At 45.5% G+C, this 16220-nt stretch overlaps 1 protein-coding gene across 11 annotated transcripts in view; it reads right to left on the bottom strand.

The window, feature by feature from the left end:
• LOC138747322 (tensin-2-like) overlaps nucleotides 1–16220 on the bottom strand; it is a 263792-nt gene that overhangs the window by 105095 nt on the left and 142477 nt on the right. For 10 of the 11 annotated variants that reach the window (XM_069906427.1, XM_069906430.1, XM_069906428.1 and 7 more), the window contains 3 exons: nucleotides 15957–16128; nucleotides 9343–9393; nucleotides 3293–3415 (listed from right to left, as the gene is read on the bottom strand). In XM_069906427.1, the coding sequence (XP_069762528.1) occupies nucleotides 3293–3415; nucleotides 9343–9393; nucleotides 15957–16128 (346 nt within the window). The remainder of the gene's footprint in view (nucleotides 1–3292; nucleotides 3416–9342; nucleotides 9394–15956; nucleotides 16129–16220) is intronic. The other variant, XM_069906436.1, reaches the window with a different exon arrangement.

Genomic DNA, 16220 nt, shown 5'->3' with positions numbered 1-16220 from the left:
CCAGACAGAAGATGAGGTGTTGTTCCTCCAATATTCAGGTGGTCTCAGTGCACAAGACTATGGACAGACATGTCAGCAAGGGAATGGGGCAGGGAATTGAAATGGGCAGCCACTGGGAGATCCAGGCTATTGCGGCGAGCAGAGCTAAGGTGCCCAATGAAGGGATCTCCCAGTCTGCGCCCAGTCTCTCCGATGTAGAGGAGACCACAATGGGAGCACTGGATGCAGTCCACGACCCCTGTAGATCCACATGCAAAGCGTTGCTTCATTTGGAAGGATAGTTTGGGGCCCCAAATGGTGGTGAGGGGATGGAGGTGTGGGCGCAAGTGGAGCATCTCCGCGGTCACAGGGGGAGGTGCCAAGGGGGCGATTGGTGGGGAGGGAGGAGTGGACGAAGGAGCCACTGAGGGAGTGGTCCCTGTGGAAGGCAGAGAGGGGAATGTGCATCAGGAGGTGGGATCACTAGTAGGTGGTGGGAATGACAGAGGAGGAGGTGTCGTGACAACTTGGCTCACCATCATTGCCCGCTAGAGTGGCAGATCAGCTGGCAAGTCATACTCCGCACATTTTCACTGGCATTTGTCCACTGTCCATGGGCAAAGCACTGCCTAGTGAGCTGCTCACTTTAAAATTAAATTTGAATTTAGACATACAGCACAGTAACAGGCCTTTCTGGCCCACTAGCCCGTTTCGCCCAACTACACCAATTAAGCTTCAATAAAGCTTTTTGCTGGGTGGGAGGAAGCCGGGGCCACCAAGGAAAACCCACGCAGACATGGGGGAGGTGGGAGAGCATCCAAACTCCTCACAGGCAGCATCAGATTTCAACGTGGGTGGCCGGCACTGGAACGGCCGCGACGCCCATTCAAATAGCAGTCATGCAGCCTGATGAGGGAAGAAGGAAAATGTGTCAAACCCTATTCCCCCGTTCCAGACTCCAGTGCTGAACTGTCAAAATCTGCACTACCCCGCAGACCGAAGCTGTGGGTGGGTGGGCACAGTGTCCACAATATCACGGTCGCTCATATCAAACTCAAAGCAGTGGGACGTGGAAACCTGAAGCAAGTCTTCCAGAGCGAGGCTTTATTGGATTGGAGGGTTACTGGAGGGTTAGAACCCCTTCCTCAAAACCATCCCAAAGTGAGGAAAAACACGACGCTGGAGAAACTCAGCTGGTCAAACCATGTCCTTTACGTAGCACAGATAAAAATACACTACCAACGTTTCAGGCTTGAGCCTTTCATCAAGGCCTGAACAAAAAGGTAAGGAGGGAGGGGTGGGGGTTGGGGAGGAGGAGCATGGACCCAAAGGCAGGAGGCAATAGGTGGAGAAGGGAGGGAGGGGACACCAGCAAACAGGGGGAGGGGGGAAGAGCTCTGTGACAGGAGAGGGAAGGGGGTGGAGAGCTGGAGGGAAGAAGGGAAGATTTCCACCAAAGTGTCATCAGGCCTGCTGAACACATTCTGAGCCTGCTGGCGGTGATTCTGGCAACAAAAGAGATAGCAACCTTCATACGCTTGAGTAAGTGCGTTGGAAGGCTGCATTCAAGTGCCTGAGGACACAAAGGGGCAGGGAATCGGCACCAGCATCTGTACAAGGTGAGGAAAGTTTAGAGGAGATGTCAGGGGTAAGTTTTTCACGCAGAGAGTTGTGGGAGCCTGGAATGCCTTACCGGGGGTGGTGATGGAGGCTGAAACATTAGGGGCATTTAAGAGACTCTTAGACAGGCACATGGATGGAAGAAAAATAGAGGGTTACGGGGTAGGGAGGGTTTAGTATTTTTTTGGTAGGAATGCATAGGTCAGCACAACATTGAGGGCCGAAGGGCCTGAACTGTGCTGTAGTTTCATGTTCTTCGTGTAGGTAAAATGCCATTAAAATGCATCACTTTGATTTGCGTATGTGGTTTTTGTAACAAATGTTTGTCGTCAGGCTCCTGGACCACCTTCCCGATGGGATCAGTGAGAAGAGGGCATGGCGTGGGTGGTGGGGGTCCTTGACGATAGAGCAGTGGTTCTCAACCTCTTTCTTAGCGCTCACATCCCACCTTAAGTACTACCTATGCCATCGGTGCTCTGTGATTAGTAAGGGATTGCTTAAGGTGGGATGCGAGTGGAAAGAAAAAGGTTGAGAACCTGCTTTCTTGAGTGACGGGGGATTTGATTGAGATGCTGCTTGTGATCAAGGAGACAGTTTTAACTAATTAGATTCGGGAGGGTCAGAGTGTTGCAGCATCTAGCTGTAAAAGGCCAGTTGAGGTTCACCACTGAGAGTTATCGCTTTTCCCTGAGGAATGATCGTGGGAGGAGCCACTGACCTTGACCTCCTTCAACCGAGATCAGAACCTGTTCAAGACTGAGCCTTGCACCAGGGATGCTACTGGGAGAGAGCAGAATCTTCCAAAACCACCTTTCAGCCCCATCAAAGTCAGGGTATAGGTTAAGACTGTGGTTTGTGAAGAGGCCGCTCAGTCAATGCAGAAGGTGCCCCCTCCCCCGGTAGTGAAGTGGGGCTGCACCAACGGAGAAGCCACCTTCCAGCCGAGGACAAGTTGGGTGCAAAGTCACGATACTCTTTGGGGGAAAAAGAGCAAGGGCCATTACATATTTCTGATCCAATGTCGCAGAAACAGATAATCTGGTCGTGGTCACATTAATGTGGGGAAAATCTTGCTGGGGACAGATTGGCTGTTGCCTTTCTTAAAAAACGATACACTTTAAATCGTATTTCAGATGGCTTTGGGACATCCTGAAAAGGATGTTAAAGGTGCTAAAGGTGTGGAAAATGCTGGAGACACTCAACAAGCCTGTGGGCAAGAGAACCAGAATTAATGTTTTACATCAGTGACCTCTCTTTGAAAGAAATGAAGAGTGATTAGAGCGATGAAGGATGAGAGGAGACTTAATGGAGGTCTACAAGATTCTGAGAAGCGTAGATAGGGTGGACAGTCAGCGCCTGTTTCCCAGGGCAGAATCAGCAAAAACCAGGGGACATGTGTACAAAGTGAAGGGAGGGATATTTAGGGGAGACATCAGGGGTGGTTTTTTTTACGTTGGGAGTTGTGCATGCCTGGAATGCCTTGCCGGGGACACTGGTGGAGGCTGGGGCCACTTTAAGAGACTCTTAAACAGGCACGTGGATGAAATAAAAAGAGAGTCATAAGGTAGGGAGGGTTTCTATAGGTCGGCACAAATGGCCTGTTCTGTGCCAGAATGTTTTACATACACACACAATTTCAACAGGAGGGTCATCGCTCTCCCGATCAAATTGGCTGCACTCGCTGCTTGCTCACCTTGCAGTGCAGGACAACAACATGGTGGGGGTCAGAGTTCAGCCACATCTCCATGGCCTTGCAGATGGCACAGATCTTGTCCAGGGGAGGAGCATGCAGGTCAGGCCAGCCAAAGTCCTGAACCTGACAACCCAACCAAAATAAAAATCAGGTGAGACACAAAAGTCTGAAATCTGCCGTCCTTGTAGTAAATGCACAGAAACACTAAAGACGCAGCAGATCTCGTGGTGTACGAAGGAGGCAAAGATACATTTCTGACACTTTGGGCCTGAGCCCTTCATCAAGGTATGGACGAAACACGAACAGGTACCTCGACGAAGGGCTCAGGACAGAAACGTCAGTCGCATATCTTTGCATCCTTATGGGACCTGCCGAGTTTCCCCCTGCAATTTCATGTATTTAGCAAATCACATCAAGGTTATCATTTATCAGATGGAGATTAAACTCCATGCTACTTAAAAGACAGGATTTTAGAGAATTCATTGAGCGACAAATTAAAATGTACTTTGAAATAAATACGGAATCAGTGAAAGATAAGTTTATACTATGGGACACAATGAAAGCGTTCATCAAAGGGCAAATAATAAGTTATGTAACCAAGATGAAGAAGGACTACAATCGGGAAATAGAACAGTTGGAAAGGGAAATAACAAATATAGAAAAAGAATTAGCAATAAAGGAAGATAAACTAAAAGAAGAGAATTGACAGACAAGAAAATAAAATATGAAACACTACAAACATATAAGGTGGAGAAGAACATAATGAAGACAAAACAGAAATATTATGAGCTAGGAGAAAAAACGCACAAAATTCTAGCGTGGCAGCTTAAGACAGAACAAACTAAAAGAACGGTATTGGCATCAAGGAAAAAGGACAAACAAATTACATATAACCCAATGGAGATCAACGAAAACTTCAGTGAATTCTATGAGCAACTATATCAAACTGAAAACGAAGGGAAAGAAGACAAAATAGATGAATTTCTAACTAAAATTGAACTACCGAAATTGCAAACAGAGGAGCAAAATAAATAAATAAAACCATTTGAAATAGAAGAAATACAGGAGATATTTAAAAAAACTACCGAACAAGAAAACGCCGGGAGAGGATGGACTCCCAATAGAATTCTATAAACCATTTAAAGACTTATTAATTCCTCCTCTCCTGGAAGTAATCAACCAGATTGAAAAAACACAAAACATACCAGATTCATGCTAAACAGCTTTGGCTTGGCTTCGCGGACGAAGATTTATGGAGGGGTAATGTCCACGTCAGCTGCAGGCTCGATTGTGGCTGACAAGTCCAATGCGGGACAGGCAGACACGGTTGCAGCGGTTGCAAGGGAAAATTGGTTGGTTGGGGTTGGGTTTTTCCTCCTTTGTCTTTTGTCAGTGAGGTGGGCTCTGCGGTCTTCAAAGGAGGTTGCTGCCCGCCGAACTGTAAGGCACCAAGATGCACGGTTTGAGGCGATATCAGCCCACTGGCGGTGGTCAATGTGGCAGGCACCAAGAGATTTCTTTAAGCAGTCCTTGTACCTCTTCTTTGGTGCACCTCTGTCTCGGTGGCCAGTGGAGAGCTCGCCATATAACACGATCTTGGGAAGGCGATGGTCCTCCATTCTGGAGACGTGACCTACCCAGCGCAGTTGGATCTTCAGCAGCATGGATTCGATGGTGTCGGCCTCTGCCATCTCGAGTACTTCGATGCTGTTGATGAAGTCGCTCCAATGAATGTTGAGGATGGAGCAGAGACAACACTGGTGGAAGCGTTCTAGGAGCCGTAGGTGATGGGGGTAGAGGACCCATGATTCGGAGCCGAACAGGAGTGTGGGTATGACAACGGCTCTGTATACGCTAATTTTTGTGAGGTTTTTCAGTTGGTTGTTTTTCCAGACTCTTTTGTGTAGTCTTCCAAAGGCGGTATTTGCCTTGGCGAGTCTGTTGTCTAACTCGTTGTCGATCCTTGCATCTGATGAAATGGTGCAGCCGAGATAGGTAAACTGGTTGACTGTTTTGAGTACAGTGTGCCTGATGGAGATGTTGGGGGGCTGCTAGTCATGGTGGGGAGCTGGCTGATGAAGGACCTCAGTTTTTTCTTCAGGCTGACTTCCAGGCCAAACATTTTGGCAGTTTCCACAAAACAGGACATCAAGCGCTGAAGAGCTGGCTCTGAATGGGCAACTAAAGCGGCATCGTCTGCAAAGAGTAGTTCACGGACAAGTTGCTCTTGTGTCTTGGTGTGAGCTTCAGATTGAAGAGACTGATTACAGTAATACCAAAGACGGGGAAAGATCCACTAACACCAACATCGTATAGACCAATATCTCTATTTAACACAGATTATAAGATAATACCTAAACTATTAGCAAACAGATTGGCCAACTGTGTACCAAAAATAGTAAAACTAGATTAAACTGGATTTATCAAAAAAAGATGAACAACGGACAATATCTGTAAGTTCATTAACTTAATCCATGCAGTACAAGCAAACAAAACTCCAACAGTGGCGGTTGCTTTGGACGCAGAGAAAACCTTTGACAGAGTAGAATGGAATTATTTATTCAAAGTACTACAAAAATTCAACCTACCAGAGAAATATATTAATTGGATTAAAGCATTATATCAAGGACCATTGGCGAAAGTGACAGTAAATGGATATATATCAAACCAATTTAAATTAAAATTAAACAAGAAAGGGATCTCCACTATCTCCCTCACTGTTCACGTTAGCTATAGAACCACTAGCAGAACTGATAAGAACAGAAAATAAAATAAAAGGGATAAAAATAAAAGAGAAGGAATATAAAATCAGTCTATTTGCAGATGACTTCATAATATGCTTAACAGAACCAGAAATATCAATAAAAGAATTACATAAGAAATTGAAGGAATGTGGAGAAGTATCGGGGTACAAGATCAACGCAAATAAAAGTGAAGCAATGCCAATAAATAATGCAGATTTCACAAAGTTTAAGAAAGAATCACCATTTAGATGCCAAACACAAGCAATTCGAAACCTAGGTATACAACTAGATAATAATCTCAGCCATCTGTACAAACTAAATTATCAGCCATTAATGAAAAAATTACAAGACGACTTAGAGCACTGGAAAAACTTACCACTAACACTGATAAGAAGGATAAACTGTATTAAAATGGACATCTTCCTATTTCAATCATTACCAATTCACCTAACAGAGAAATTCTTCAAGGAGCTAAAGAAAATAATAAGGAAATTCTTATGGAAAGGGGGGAAACTGAGGATAGCACTAGATAAATTAACAGAATGATACAAACAAGGAGGCTTACAGCTACCAAACTTTGAGAATTATTATAGAGCTGCACAATTAAGATACCTATCAGATTTTTATCAAACAAGGGAAAAACCAGATTGGACCAGATTAGAACTAGATAAAATAGGGGAGAAGATACCTAAATATATACTATATAAGTGGGATGAAAAGTTGGTGCAACATAGGAATTCACCAGTATTGCACCATCTGCTCAACATTTGAAAGAAGATTCATGCAGAAAGGAATAAAATAAATTATCAACTACCAAAATTAATATTGACACAAAATCAACTAATCCCTTTCATAATAGATAACCTTTCCTTTAGAGAATGGGAGAGAAAAGGGATCAAAAGAATAGAAAATTATTTTTCGGCAAATAAATTATTATCTTTTGAACAAATGAAGGATAAATATAATATAACTCACGATACAATGTTTGCATACTACCAACTGAAATCCTACTTGAAGGACAAATTGGGAAACAGTCTGAGGTTACCAGAGGGAAGTAATTTTGAATATGTAATTACAGAGACAATGATAATTAAAAGATTTATAACAAACATGTACATCAAACTGCAAGAAAAGGAGAACGAGGAAACAAGCTGTAAACCTAAACAAAAATGGGAACAAGATCTAAACATAAAGATAAAGAATTAAAAATGGGAAAAGCTATGCTCCGGAAATATGAGAAATACAATAAACATGAGGTTACGCATGATACAATATAATTGGTTACACAGGCTATACATCACACCCCAAAAGTTAAATAAATAGGACCCAACAGTATCAGGCAGATGTTTTCGCTGTAAGAAGGAAACAGGAACAACAGTACATGCAATTTGGGCATGTGAGAAAGTGGAAAAATTTTGGAAAGATCTAAGCCAGGTATTAAATAAAATCACAAAAAGCAACATATCAAAAAACCCAGAGATCTTTCTTCTAAGTAATATAAGAAATAAAGAACTTGGACTCGATTTGGATGGAGCACAAAAAAGATTTATTATGATAGCCTTAGCTGTAGCAAAAAAATGTACTATGTCAACCTGGAAATTAGACCTGAGAATACAGCAATGGTACATAGAAATGAATAAATGTATTCCATTGGAAAAAATAACATATAATTTAAGAAATAACATCACAATATTCGAAAAAATATGGGAACCATACATGAAACACAATAGAGAAGTCCTACCATGGACCTCCACCACCTAAAATGACAGAAGGAGAAGACAACAAAATAAACTGACCCAATATGTAAAAGTAGATGACACAAATTCCTTGTTTATTTTTATTAAGTGACGACATTGTTTAATGGGCTTAATGTATCATGTAGATTGAACTTTGAATAAATGGGGGGGGGGGGGTGAGGGAGGGAGGGGGAAAAAGGGGAGAAAATGGCACTGTATATATTCAAGAGAAAAATGTCTGCATGTATTTGGGTCAGTATGGTTCATAGTGTGAAAAATTAAAAAATTTTAAAAAAGGTTATCATTTATCAGTTTAAATTTTTTAGATGGCAGCATCACTGGGAAGGCTGGCATGTGTTGCCCATCTCCCAGTTGACCCTGCATGCCCCAGGCGGTGGTGAATATTGAATGTGCAGCCTTCACATCTGAGAATGGACATGCCCACATCAGAGAGCGGGACAACACATAGAAACACGGACCCTTCAACAACAGTTTGCCCCAGCATTAGTCATGTCAAAGAGACCATAAAACAAATAAATATCTGAAGGAAAAGAATTTCCAGGTCTAACTTGCTCACGGCCTCGTCAGCAACAGTGATGAGTGGCGCTGCAGAGATTGGAAACCTGAATTTGAAATCTGAGAGGAGGTAGAAATTCTCGTGAAATGGTGCGAGAGTAACAACCTGAGTCTCAACGTGGACAAAGTGAAGGAGATGATTGTGGACTTCAGGGGGACCGGGAAAAACCACCCTCCACCACACATCAACAACTTTGTAGTGGAGAGAGTGGAGACACCAAGTTCCTTGGAGTTCACTTAACTAGTGACCTATCATGGACACTCAACATCTCCTCACTTGTCAGGAAGGCACAACAGCGACTGTACTTCCTGAGAAGACTGAAGCGGACAAGGCTACCAGCCACCAACATGTCAACCTTCTACAAGAGCTCTATCGAGAGTGTCCTGGCCAGCTGCATCACTGTGTGGGTACGGTTGCTGCAGAGAAATGGATCAGAGGTCAATCCACAGGACCATAAGGATGGCAGAGAGGATTACTGGAGTCTCCCTCACCCCCCACCCTCCAACCGACAAGATCTACCGGGATCGTTGTCTAAAGAGGGTGCGCAAAATCATTGAGGACCCCTTCCACCCTGCACATGGCAGCTTTCAGCAGCTCCCGTCAGGGAAGAGATACAGCAGGATCAGACCCAGCACCACCAGGCTGAGGAACAGCTTCTTCCCAAGGGCAATGAGAATGTGAATGACCAAAGGAACTGATCACACTGACCCTCTGAGACTCTCATATTCAAGAAACGATATTTCTTTACCTGTGTGTGTGTGTGTGTGTGTGTGTGTGTGTGTGTGTGTGTGATGAATACTTGTCCTGCATGTGTATTGTTTGTCTGTATGTGTGTTATGTCTGGTTACATGTCTGCATGTTTTGCACCGAGGACCGGAGAACACTGTTTCATCCGGTTGTACTTGTACAATCAGATGATGATAAACTTGACTTGAAATCCTTCTGAAACAACTCACATGCTTCAAAGAGAAATGATAATTCAGTTTAACATACCTTGGGGTTGAGTCTGCCGATGTCTTGCCTCCTTTCAGACAGATTGAAAAGCTGTAAAGGAAATGTAATTGTTTTAAACAGGCAGCGATGTACTGTTCTGGACCGTGGACCAGAGAACGCTGTTTCGTTGGGTTCTCCTGGGATAAATAAACTTGAAGCATGGTGGATAAGTCCGCGAACATCGAATTGTTCACAAGTAGGCCCATTGAGTCTGCTCCTCCATTCTCACCCAGCGGCACAATCTTCCCCTCTGCCATCACATTTCTGAATGAACAGGCAATACCTCACTTTGTCCTTTGCTCTTTATCTTGCACTATTTTTATTTATTTTGTAAAAGTGATTTTTATAAATGTTTGCCCTGTAACGCTGCCACAAAACAACGAATTTCGTGACATGTTCATGACAAGAAATTCTGATTCTAATCATGAGCTGATCCATCCTCCCACTCAGCCCCACTCCCCGGCTTTCTCCCCGTAACCCTGGATGCCTGACTAATCAAATACCTGTCGATCTCTGCCTTAAATACACCCCATGACCTCACTTCCACAGCCGCCTGTGGCAACAAGTTCCACAGATTCACGACCCTCTGACTAAAGAAATGTTTCCGTGTCTCTGTTTTAAATTGATGTCCTTTTATCCTGAAGTTGTGCCTTCTTGTCCAAGACTCCCTGACTGTGGGAAACGTCCTCGCCACATCTACTCTGTCTAGGCTTTTCAGCATTTTAAATGTCTCCAGGAGGTTCCCCCCTCGTCCTTCTGTACCCCAACGAGTCCAGTCCAAGACCCGACAATCGTTCCTCATTTACTAACCCTTTCATTCCTGGTATCATTCTAGCAAATCTTCTCTGAACCTTCTCCAGCACCCAAAGCTGTACCCAGTCTCCAAGTGAGGCCTCACCAGTGCCCTATAGAGTCTCAACATCACATCCCTGGTCTTCTATGTTATCCCTCTAGAAATAAATGTCAACATTGCAATGGCCTTCTGCCCCACCGACTCACCCTGGAGGTTAGGCGTTCGGGTATCCTGCACAAGGACACCCAAGTCCCTTTGCACCATGGAATTTGGAATTTTCTCCCTCTCTGAATAACAGTCTGCCCATCTATTTCTCCTACCGAAGTGCATGACAGGACACTTCCCAACATTGTATTTCATCTGCCACCTCTTTGCCTGTTCCCCTCTTCTGTTGGAGAGGGTGAACCAGACATCCCTGAGCAGTGACCATTTGAGGATCGCGCATACTCTTCCACCAGCCACCATGGCAGGACAGGAGGATGTACTGTGGCGTGGCCTTCAGCAAAGATGCGTGTGTTTTGTTAAGCAATTTTAAACCATGCCTCTGCACTCAAAGATTGCAAAGGATAGGAATGCCTGCCATTGCCCCTGCATTCATTGAACCAAGAATCTCTTTCCATTCCACTTAACGTTGAGTGCAGAAGTGGAACATTTTTACCCTGTTTATCCATCAGGGTTAAACTCCCGATGAACAACAGCCATCTTCGCCTGCCTCCCCAACAACCCTCCTCCCACCCAAGTCATTCTCGTGGATTGCTTTGCAGTGACTAGGGAAACAAAAATGCCCACAACGTTCTGAATGAATTCACAGCATGTGCTGTTAGAGCTGCAGCTTGGGCACAAGGGGATAACATTGAAGAAAAATCTTCACTTAATATTGACACAAGGAGTTCCCTGTTTATTTTGAATAGGTCTTCATCATTTGAGTGGAGTTTCAGACAAACCAACCCATTTACAAATGGTGCCCGACTGCCAACTCAACTTGTCTGAACAACGTCTGGGTGATATTCAAGTCACCCAGAGACAAATTATGATTCAGACACTGTACTATGAAAACTTGACTGCAACATAAACGCAAAATAAACCGAGTGAAACACAAAAGTCTGTAGACAACGTGATAGAAGTAAAAACACAATGCCAGTATTACAGATGGTCAACATGGCTTTGTGTGTGGTAGGTCATGTTTATAGAGTTTTTACAGAAGGTTACCAGGAAAGTTGAGAAAGGAAAGGCTATGGATGTCGTCTACATAGACTTCAGTAAGGATTTTGACAAGGGAGGTTAGTCAGGAAGGTTCAGATGCTCGGTATTCATTGGTGAGGGAGTAAAGTGGATTTGACATTGGCGATACAGGAGAAAACAGAGTGGTCGTGGTTAATTGCTTCTCAGACTGGAGGCCTGTGACTAGTGTTAAGCCTCAGGGATCAATGCTGAGACCAGTGTTGTTTTTCATGTATATCAACGATCTGGATGATAATGTGGGAAATTGGATCAGCAAGTTTGCAGATGACACTAAGACTGGAGGTGTTGTGGGCAGCGAGGAAGGTTCTCAAAGCTTGCAGAGGGATCTGGACCAACTGTAAAAATAGGCTGAAAAATGGCAGATGGATGAGCAGCTTAAATGAGTAGCTGATTGAGTTTGTCTTTGAGGAGTCTGATGGTGGAGGGGGAGCAGCTGTTCCTGAACCTGGCGGTGTGAGTCTTGTGGCCCCGAGACCTCTTTGCTGATGGCAGCAGCGAGAACAGAGCATGTGCTGGGTGATGTGGGTCCTCGATAATCTCTGCTGCTCTCCGATGGCAGCATTTCCCTGTAGACATGTTCGATGGTGGGGAGGAGTTTGCCTGGGCTGCGTTCACTATCTTTTGCAGGGCTTTACGCTCAGGGGTATTGGTGTCCCCGTACCAGACCGTGATGCAGCCGGTCAGAACACTTTCCACCACACCTCTGTAGAAATTTGCCAGGGTTTCTGGTGTTGTACCAAACCTCCACCAACTCCTGAGGAAGTAGAGGCACTGAAATGCTTTCTTCACGATGCCATTGTTGTATTAGGTCCAGGAAAGATCCTCTGAGATGGTGACTCCCAAGAACTTCCATCCTCTCCACCTCTGATCACTCGATCATACACCTCTGGCTTTCCCTTCCTGAGGTCAACAATCAGCTCCTTGGCTTTGGTGACATTGAGGGCAAGGTTGTTGTTGGTGCCCCATTTTTCAATCTCCCTCCTGTATGCAGGCTCGTCACCCCTTTTTTGTACAACCCACTGCTGTTGATGACGAGGTTGCTGATCTCTGGTAATTGTGCTCCATCCTTCAGTTGAAGTGGAGCCACTGTCAGGATCTTCAGATGAAAAAAACAATTCACTCAAACATCAATGAAAATGAAAGGAGGGAATGCTGGTCGCAATTCTGCTTCGTCCAACGGCAGAGTGAACGTTTCTCCGTTCCCCAAGCAAAGGCAGCGTTTCAGAAGTATTTTTTGTGCCTCTATTGTCTTTAACCCCAGTCCTGTAGCTACTTCGCTGTGCTTTGGAGTCAGGCTGGACAAGAACATTGCAAGGGAAGGCCACTGTGTCCCTCAAGTCTATTCGGCCACTGAATAAGATTACGGCATGGTTGGCGTAGTGGTTAGTATAATGTCGTTCCAGCGCCAGCGATAGGGACCGGGGTTCAAATCCTGCGCTGTCTGTAAGGTTTGTACATTCTCCCCATGTCTGCGTGGGTTTTCTCCAGTTTCCTCCCACTGTTCGAAACTTAGCTGTAGGTCAATGGGATGTAATTGGGCGGCACGGGATCGTGGGCTGAAAAGGCCTGTTACCGTGCTGTAGGTCTAAATTTAAGTTTAATTTACATACACGTTTAAAAAATATACCCTCAGGTCCACATTCATACCTGTCCTGGTAACCTTTCACCTCCTCACTCAAGTGGAACTCTAACCCCTCATATTCTTCCCTTTGAGAGACAAAGCAGGGAGAATGTTTCACCTCACGGGAGCGTTAGAATCAGAATCAGGTGATGCTTAATCTTAAAATCCCACAACCGTGGGGTCTGCGCCCAAGATGATGGCGTCTGTGTTCGGCAACAGCCTCGAGGGGTTGCAGACTCTGGCGAGGAGGAGGTCTGGCTCAGGGCACCAGAAAATGGGGAGACCGTCCCCTTGTTTGAGTAAAAACAGAAGAGATAACTCATGGGATGGTGACCACGGCAGGGGGACCAATGAAGGGGGGGGGTTCCTGTGGCTGAAGAACACACAGGCAGCGGGCGGCTGGTGACTCGAGGCGAGGAACCCACGCAGGCTGCGGGCGTCGGCGGTCAAGAGACTCACCCCGGGCTGCGGACCTCTGGAGACTGTCTCGAGACTAACTTGAAGGGGTACCAGGTATCAGAACTGGGGTGTGAGAGGGCCTGAGGGCTTCCTGATTGTGTCAGAGGTTCGGATCTGGAGCTCGGGCAGCCCATGGTCCGGACTGAAGGCCATGCAGCTGCGGAGGCTGCGGGAAGCACTGGGGGCGAATCCATGCGCACTCGGTGACTCTGGAGGGACTCTCTTTTGCTTCTCTTTCACTGTCTGTAAGGGGCTTCGGGAAATTTCTGCTGATGGCGAACCTTTGTCTGCCTTATGGTCGACGAAAGGAAATTTTGTGCAATATTACATTTTCTATTTCATTACATGACAACAAAAATAATCTTGAATTTATTGTCATGAACATGTCATGAAATTCATTTTTTTGTGGCAGCGTCACAGGTACAAACATTGTTATCTAATTAAATTTTAAAATATATGCATTAGTGCAAAAATAAGAGAAAGTGTGGTTCATTGTCCATTCAGGAATCTGGTGGCAGAGGGGAAGAAGCTGTCCTTATGCCATTGGCTCCTGTACCTTCTTCCCGATGCAAGCAGAGTGATGGCCTGGGTGGTGGTGGTGGTGGTGGTGGGGTCTTTAAGGATAGAGGCTGCCTCATATAAATGTCCTCGATGAAGTGAGGTCTGGTGCCCGTGATGTTGCAGGTTGAGTTCACACCCCTCTGTAGATTTTATCCTTTGCTGTGCATTGGCACCAGATAGTGATGCAACCAATCAGCTTTTGGTGACGAACCACATCTCCTCAAACTCCTCACGAAGTATAGCCGCTGGCGAGCCTTCGTTATTTTAATCAATGTGGAGGCTCCAGGAGCCAGAAGTTCTTGAGCTTCTCTGCTGCTATCACCCTCGATTAGGACTAGCTCGTGTTCTCCTGGTTCCCACTTCCTGAAGTCCTCGCCTTGGTTTTGCTAACGTTGAGTGCAAGGTGGTGGTTGGTGCCTATCTCCCTCCCGTGCACTTCCTCGTTGCCGTCTGCGATTCTGCCGACGACCATGGTATCATCTGCAAATTTGTAGATGGCAGTTGAATTGTGCCTGGCCGCACAGTCATGGGTATAGCGTGAGTGGAGCATAGGGCTGAGCACGCATCCTTGAGGTGTGCCTGTGTGGATCGTCGGTGAGGAGGAGTCGTTGTTTCGAATTTGTACTGACCACGGTCTTCCAATGAGGAAGTCAAGGATCCAGTTGCGGGGGTGGCGGGGGGGTGGAGAGGGTGGTTGAAGTCTAGAATAGTTTGAGAATAAAGCAAGAGTTGTTTGGAACAGTCATAAGGTGAAATCTGTTCACTCAAAGAAACTTTGGAATTCTCGGAGTACCAGGTTAATGGTCGGATGCTTAACAGTGTGGAAGAACAAAGAAACTTGGGATCAACTCTGTACATCTCTCAAGGTCACCACACAGGTCGATAGGATAGTTAAGAAGGCCAATGGGATGCTGGGCTTCATTAGTCGGGGGATTGAGTTCAAGAGTCAAGAGATCATATTACAACTCGACAAATCTCTGGTGAGACCACACTTAAAGAATTGTGTTCAGTTCTGGTCATCTCATTACAGGAAGGATGTGGAAGCGATGGAGAGGGGACAGAGGAGATTCACCAGGATGTTGCCTGGATTGGAAAATAAATCTTCTGAGGCAAGGTTAGCAGAGCTGGGACATTTCTCTCTGGAGTGTATAAGGATGAGTGGTGATTTAATAGAGGTCTACAAGATTCTGAGATGCATAGATCAGGTGGTCAGCCAGCGCCTGTTTCCCAGGGCAGGAGTAGCAAACACCAGAGGATGTCTGTACACAGTGAAGGGAGAGACGTTTAGGGGAGATATCAGGGGCAAGTTGTTGTAAAACACGACAGTCTGCAGACACTGTAAAAACACGATGCTGGAGAAACTCATAAGGTCAGACAGTGTCCTTGACATAGCAAAGATACACAAACAATGTTTTGGCTTCAACTCTTCATCAAGGCAAGGACAGGGGGAAGTTTCAGGGAGAGTTGAATGTGACTGGATTGCCGTGCCAGGGGCGGTGGTGGAAGCTGGAACATTAGAGGCATTTAAGAGACACTAAGGCACAAGGATGAAAGAAAAATAGAGGGTTGCGGGGTAGGAAGGGTTCATTTTTTTTTGGTAGGAATAAAAAGGTCAGCACAACATGGAGGGCCAAGGGGCCTGTGCTGCGGTAAAATGTTCTACGTTCCACCTTGGTGGTGAGGGTGGGGGTTGCTGTGGAGTTTTGGTCATTGTGACCACAGAGTTTTGGCTCTAATTTGTTATGTGGTTTTGGAGTAAGAAAAACCTGAATGAGCTATAAAACCCTGTCAGAAAATCACAATTCGCCATGCTGAAAAAAAAGGAAAGCAACCTTTATCCTTTAATTTCTACTTTGTATCATTGAGTGGAACGCTTGTGCGTGATGAAGGCCGACCGTTGGGTACAGGAGGTGTTGATATTGAAATAGCCACACATACCAGGTAATTGTCTCCGTGTTTGGATTTCAGCATCTGAGCCACTTCCTTCAGGTTGCTGCGGTATCGCTGCTCCTCCAGCACTGGCGGGAAAAAGACCGAAATGATCCGCTCCGTGATGTAGGTCAAGTCAAAGTCGTAGTTCCTCTCCATGACGTGGTCCACGCTGAAGCTCCTGATCAAAAGGCAGGGTCACAGTGTCAGCCAGCGTTGCGACTCGCGGCGGGTGGGAAACATTGGGGGGGGGGGGGGGGCACAGTGGCATTG

The sequence above is a fragment of the Narcine bancroftii genome, chromosome 12 (assembly GCF_036971445.1).
Source record: "Narcine bancroftii isolate sNarBan1 chromosome 12, sNarBan1.hap1, whole genome shotgun sequence".
Classification (NCBI taxonomy): Eukaryota; Metazoa; Chordata; class Chondrichthyes; order Torpediniformes; family Narcinidae; genus Narcine; species Narcine bancroftii.
This window is presented reverse-complemented; position numbering and strand designations above follow the sequence as displayed.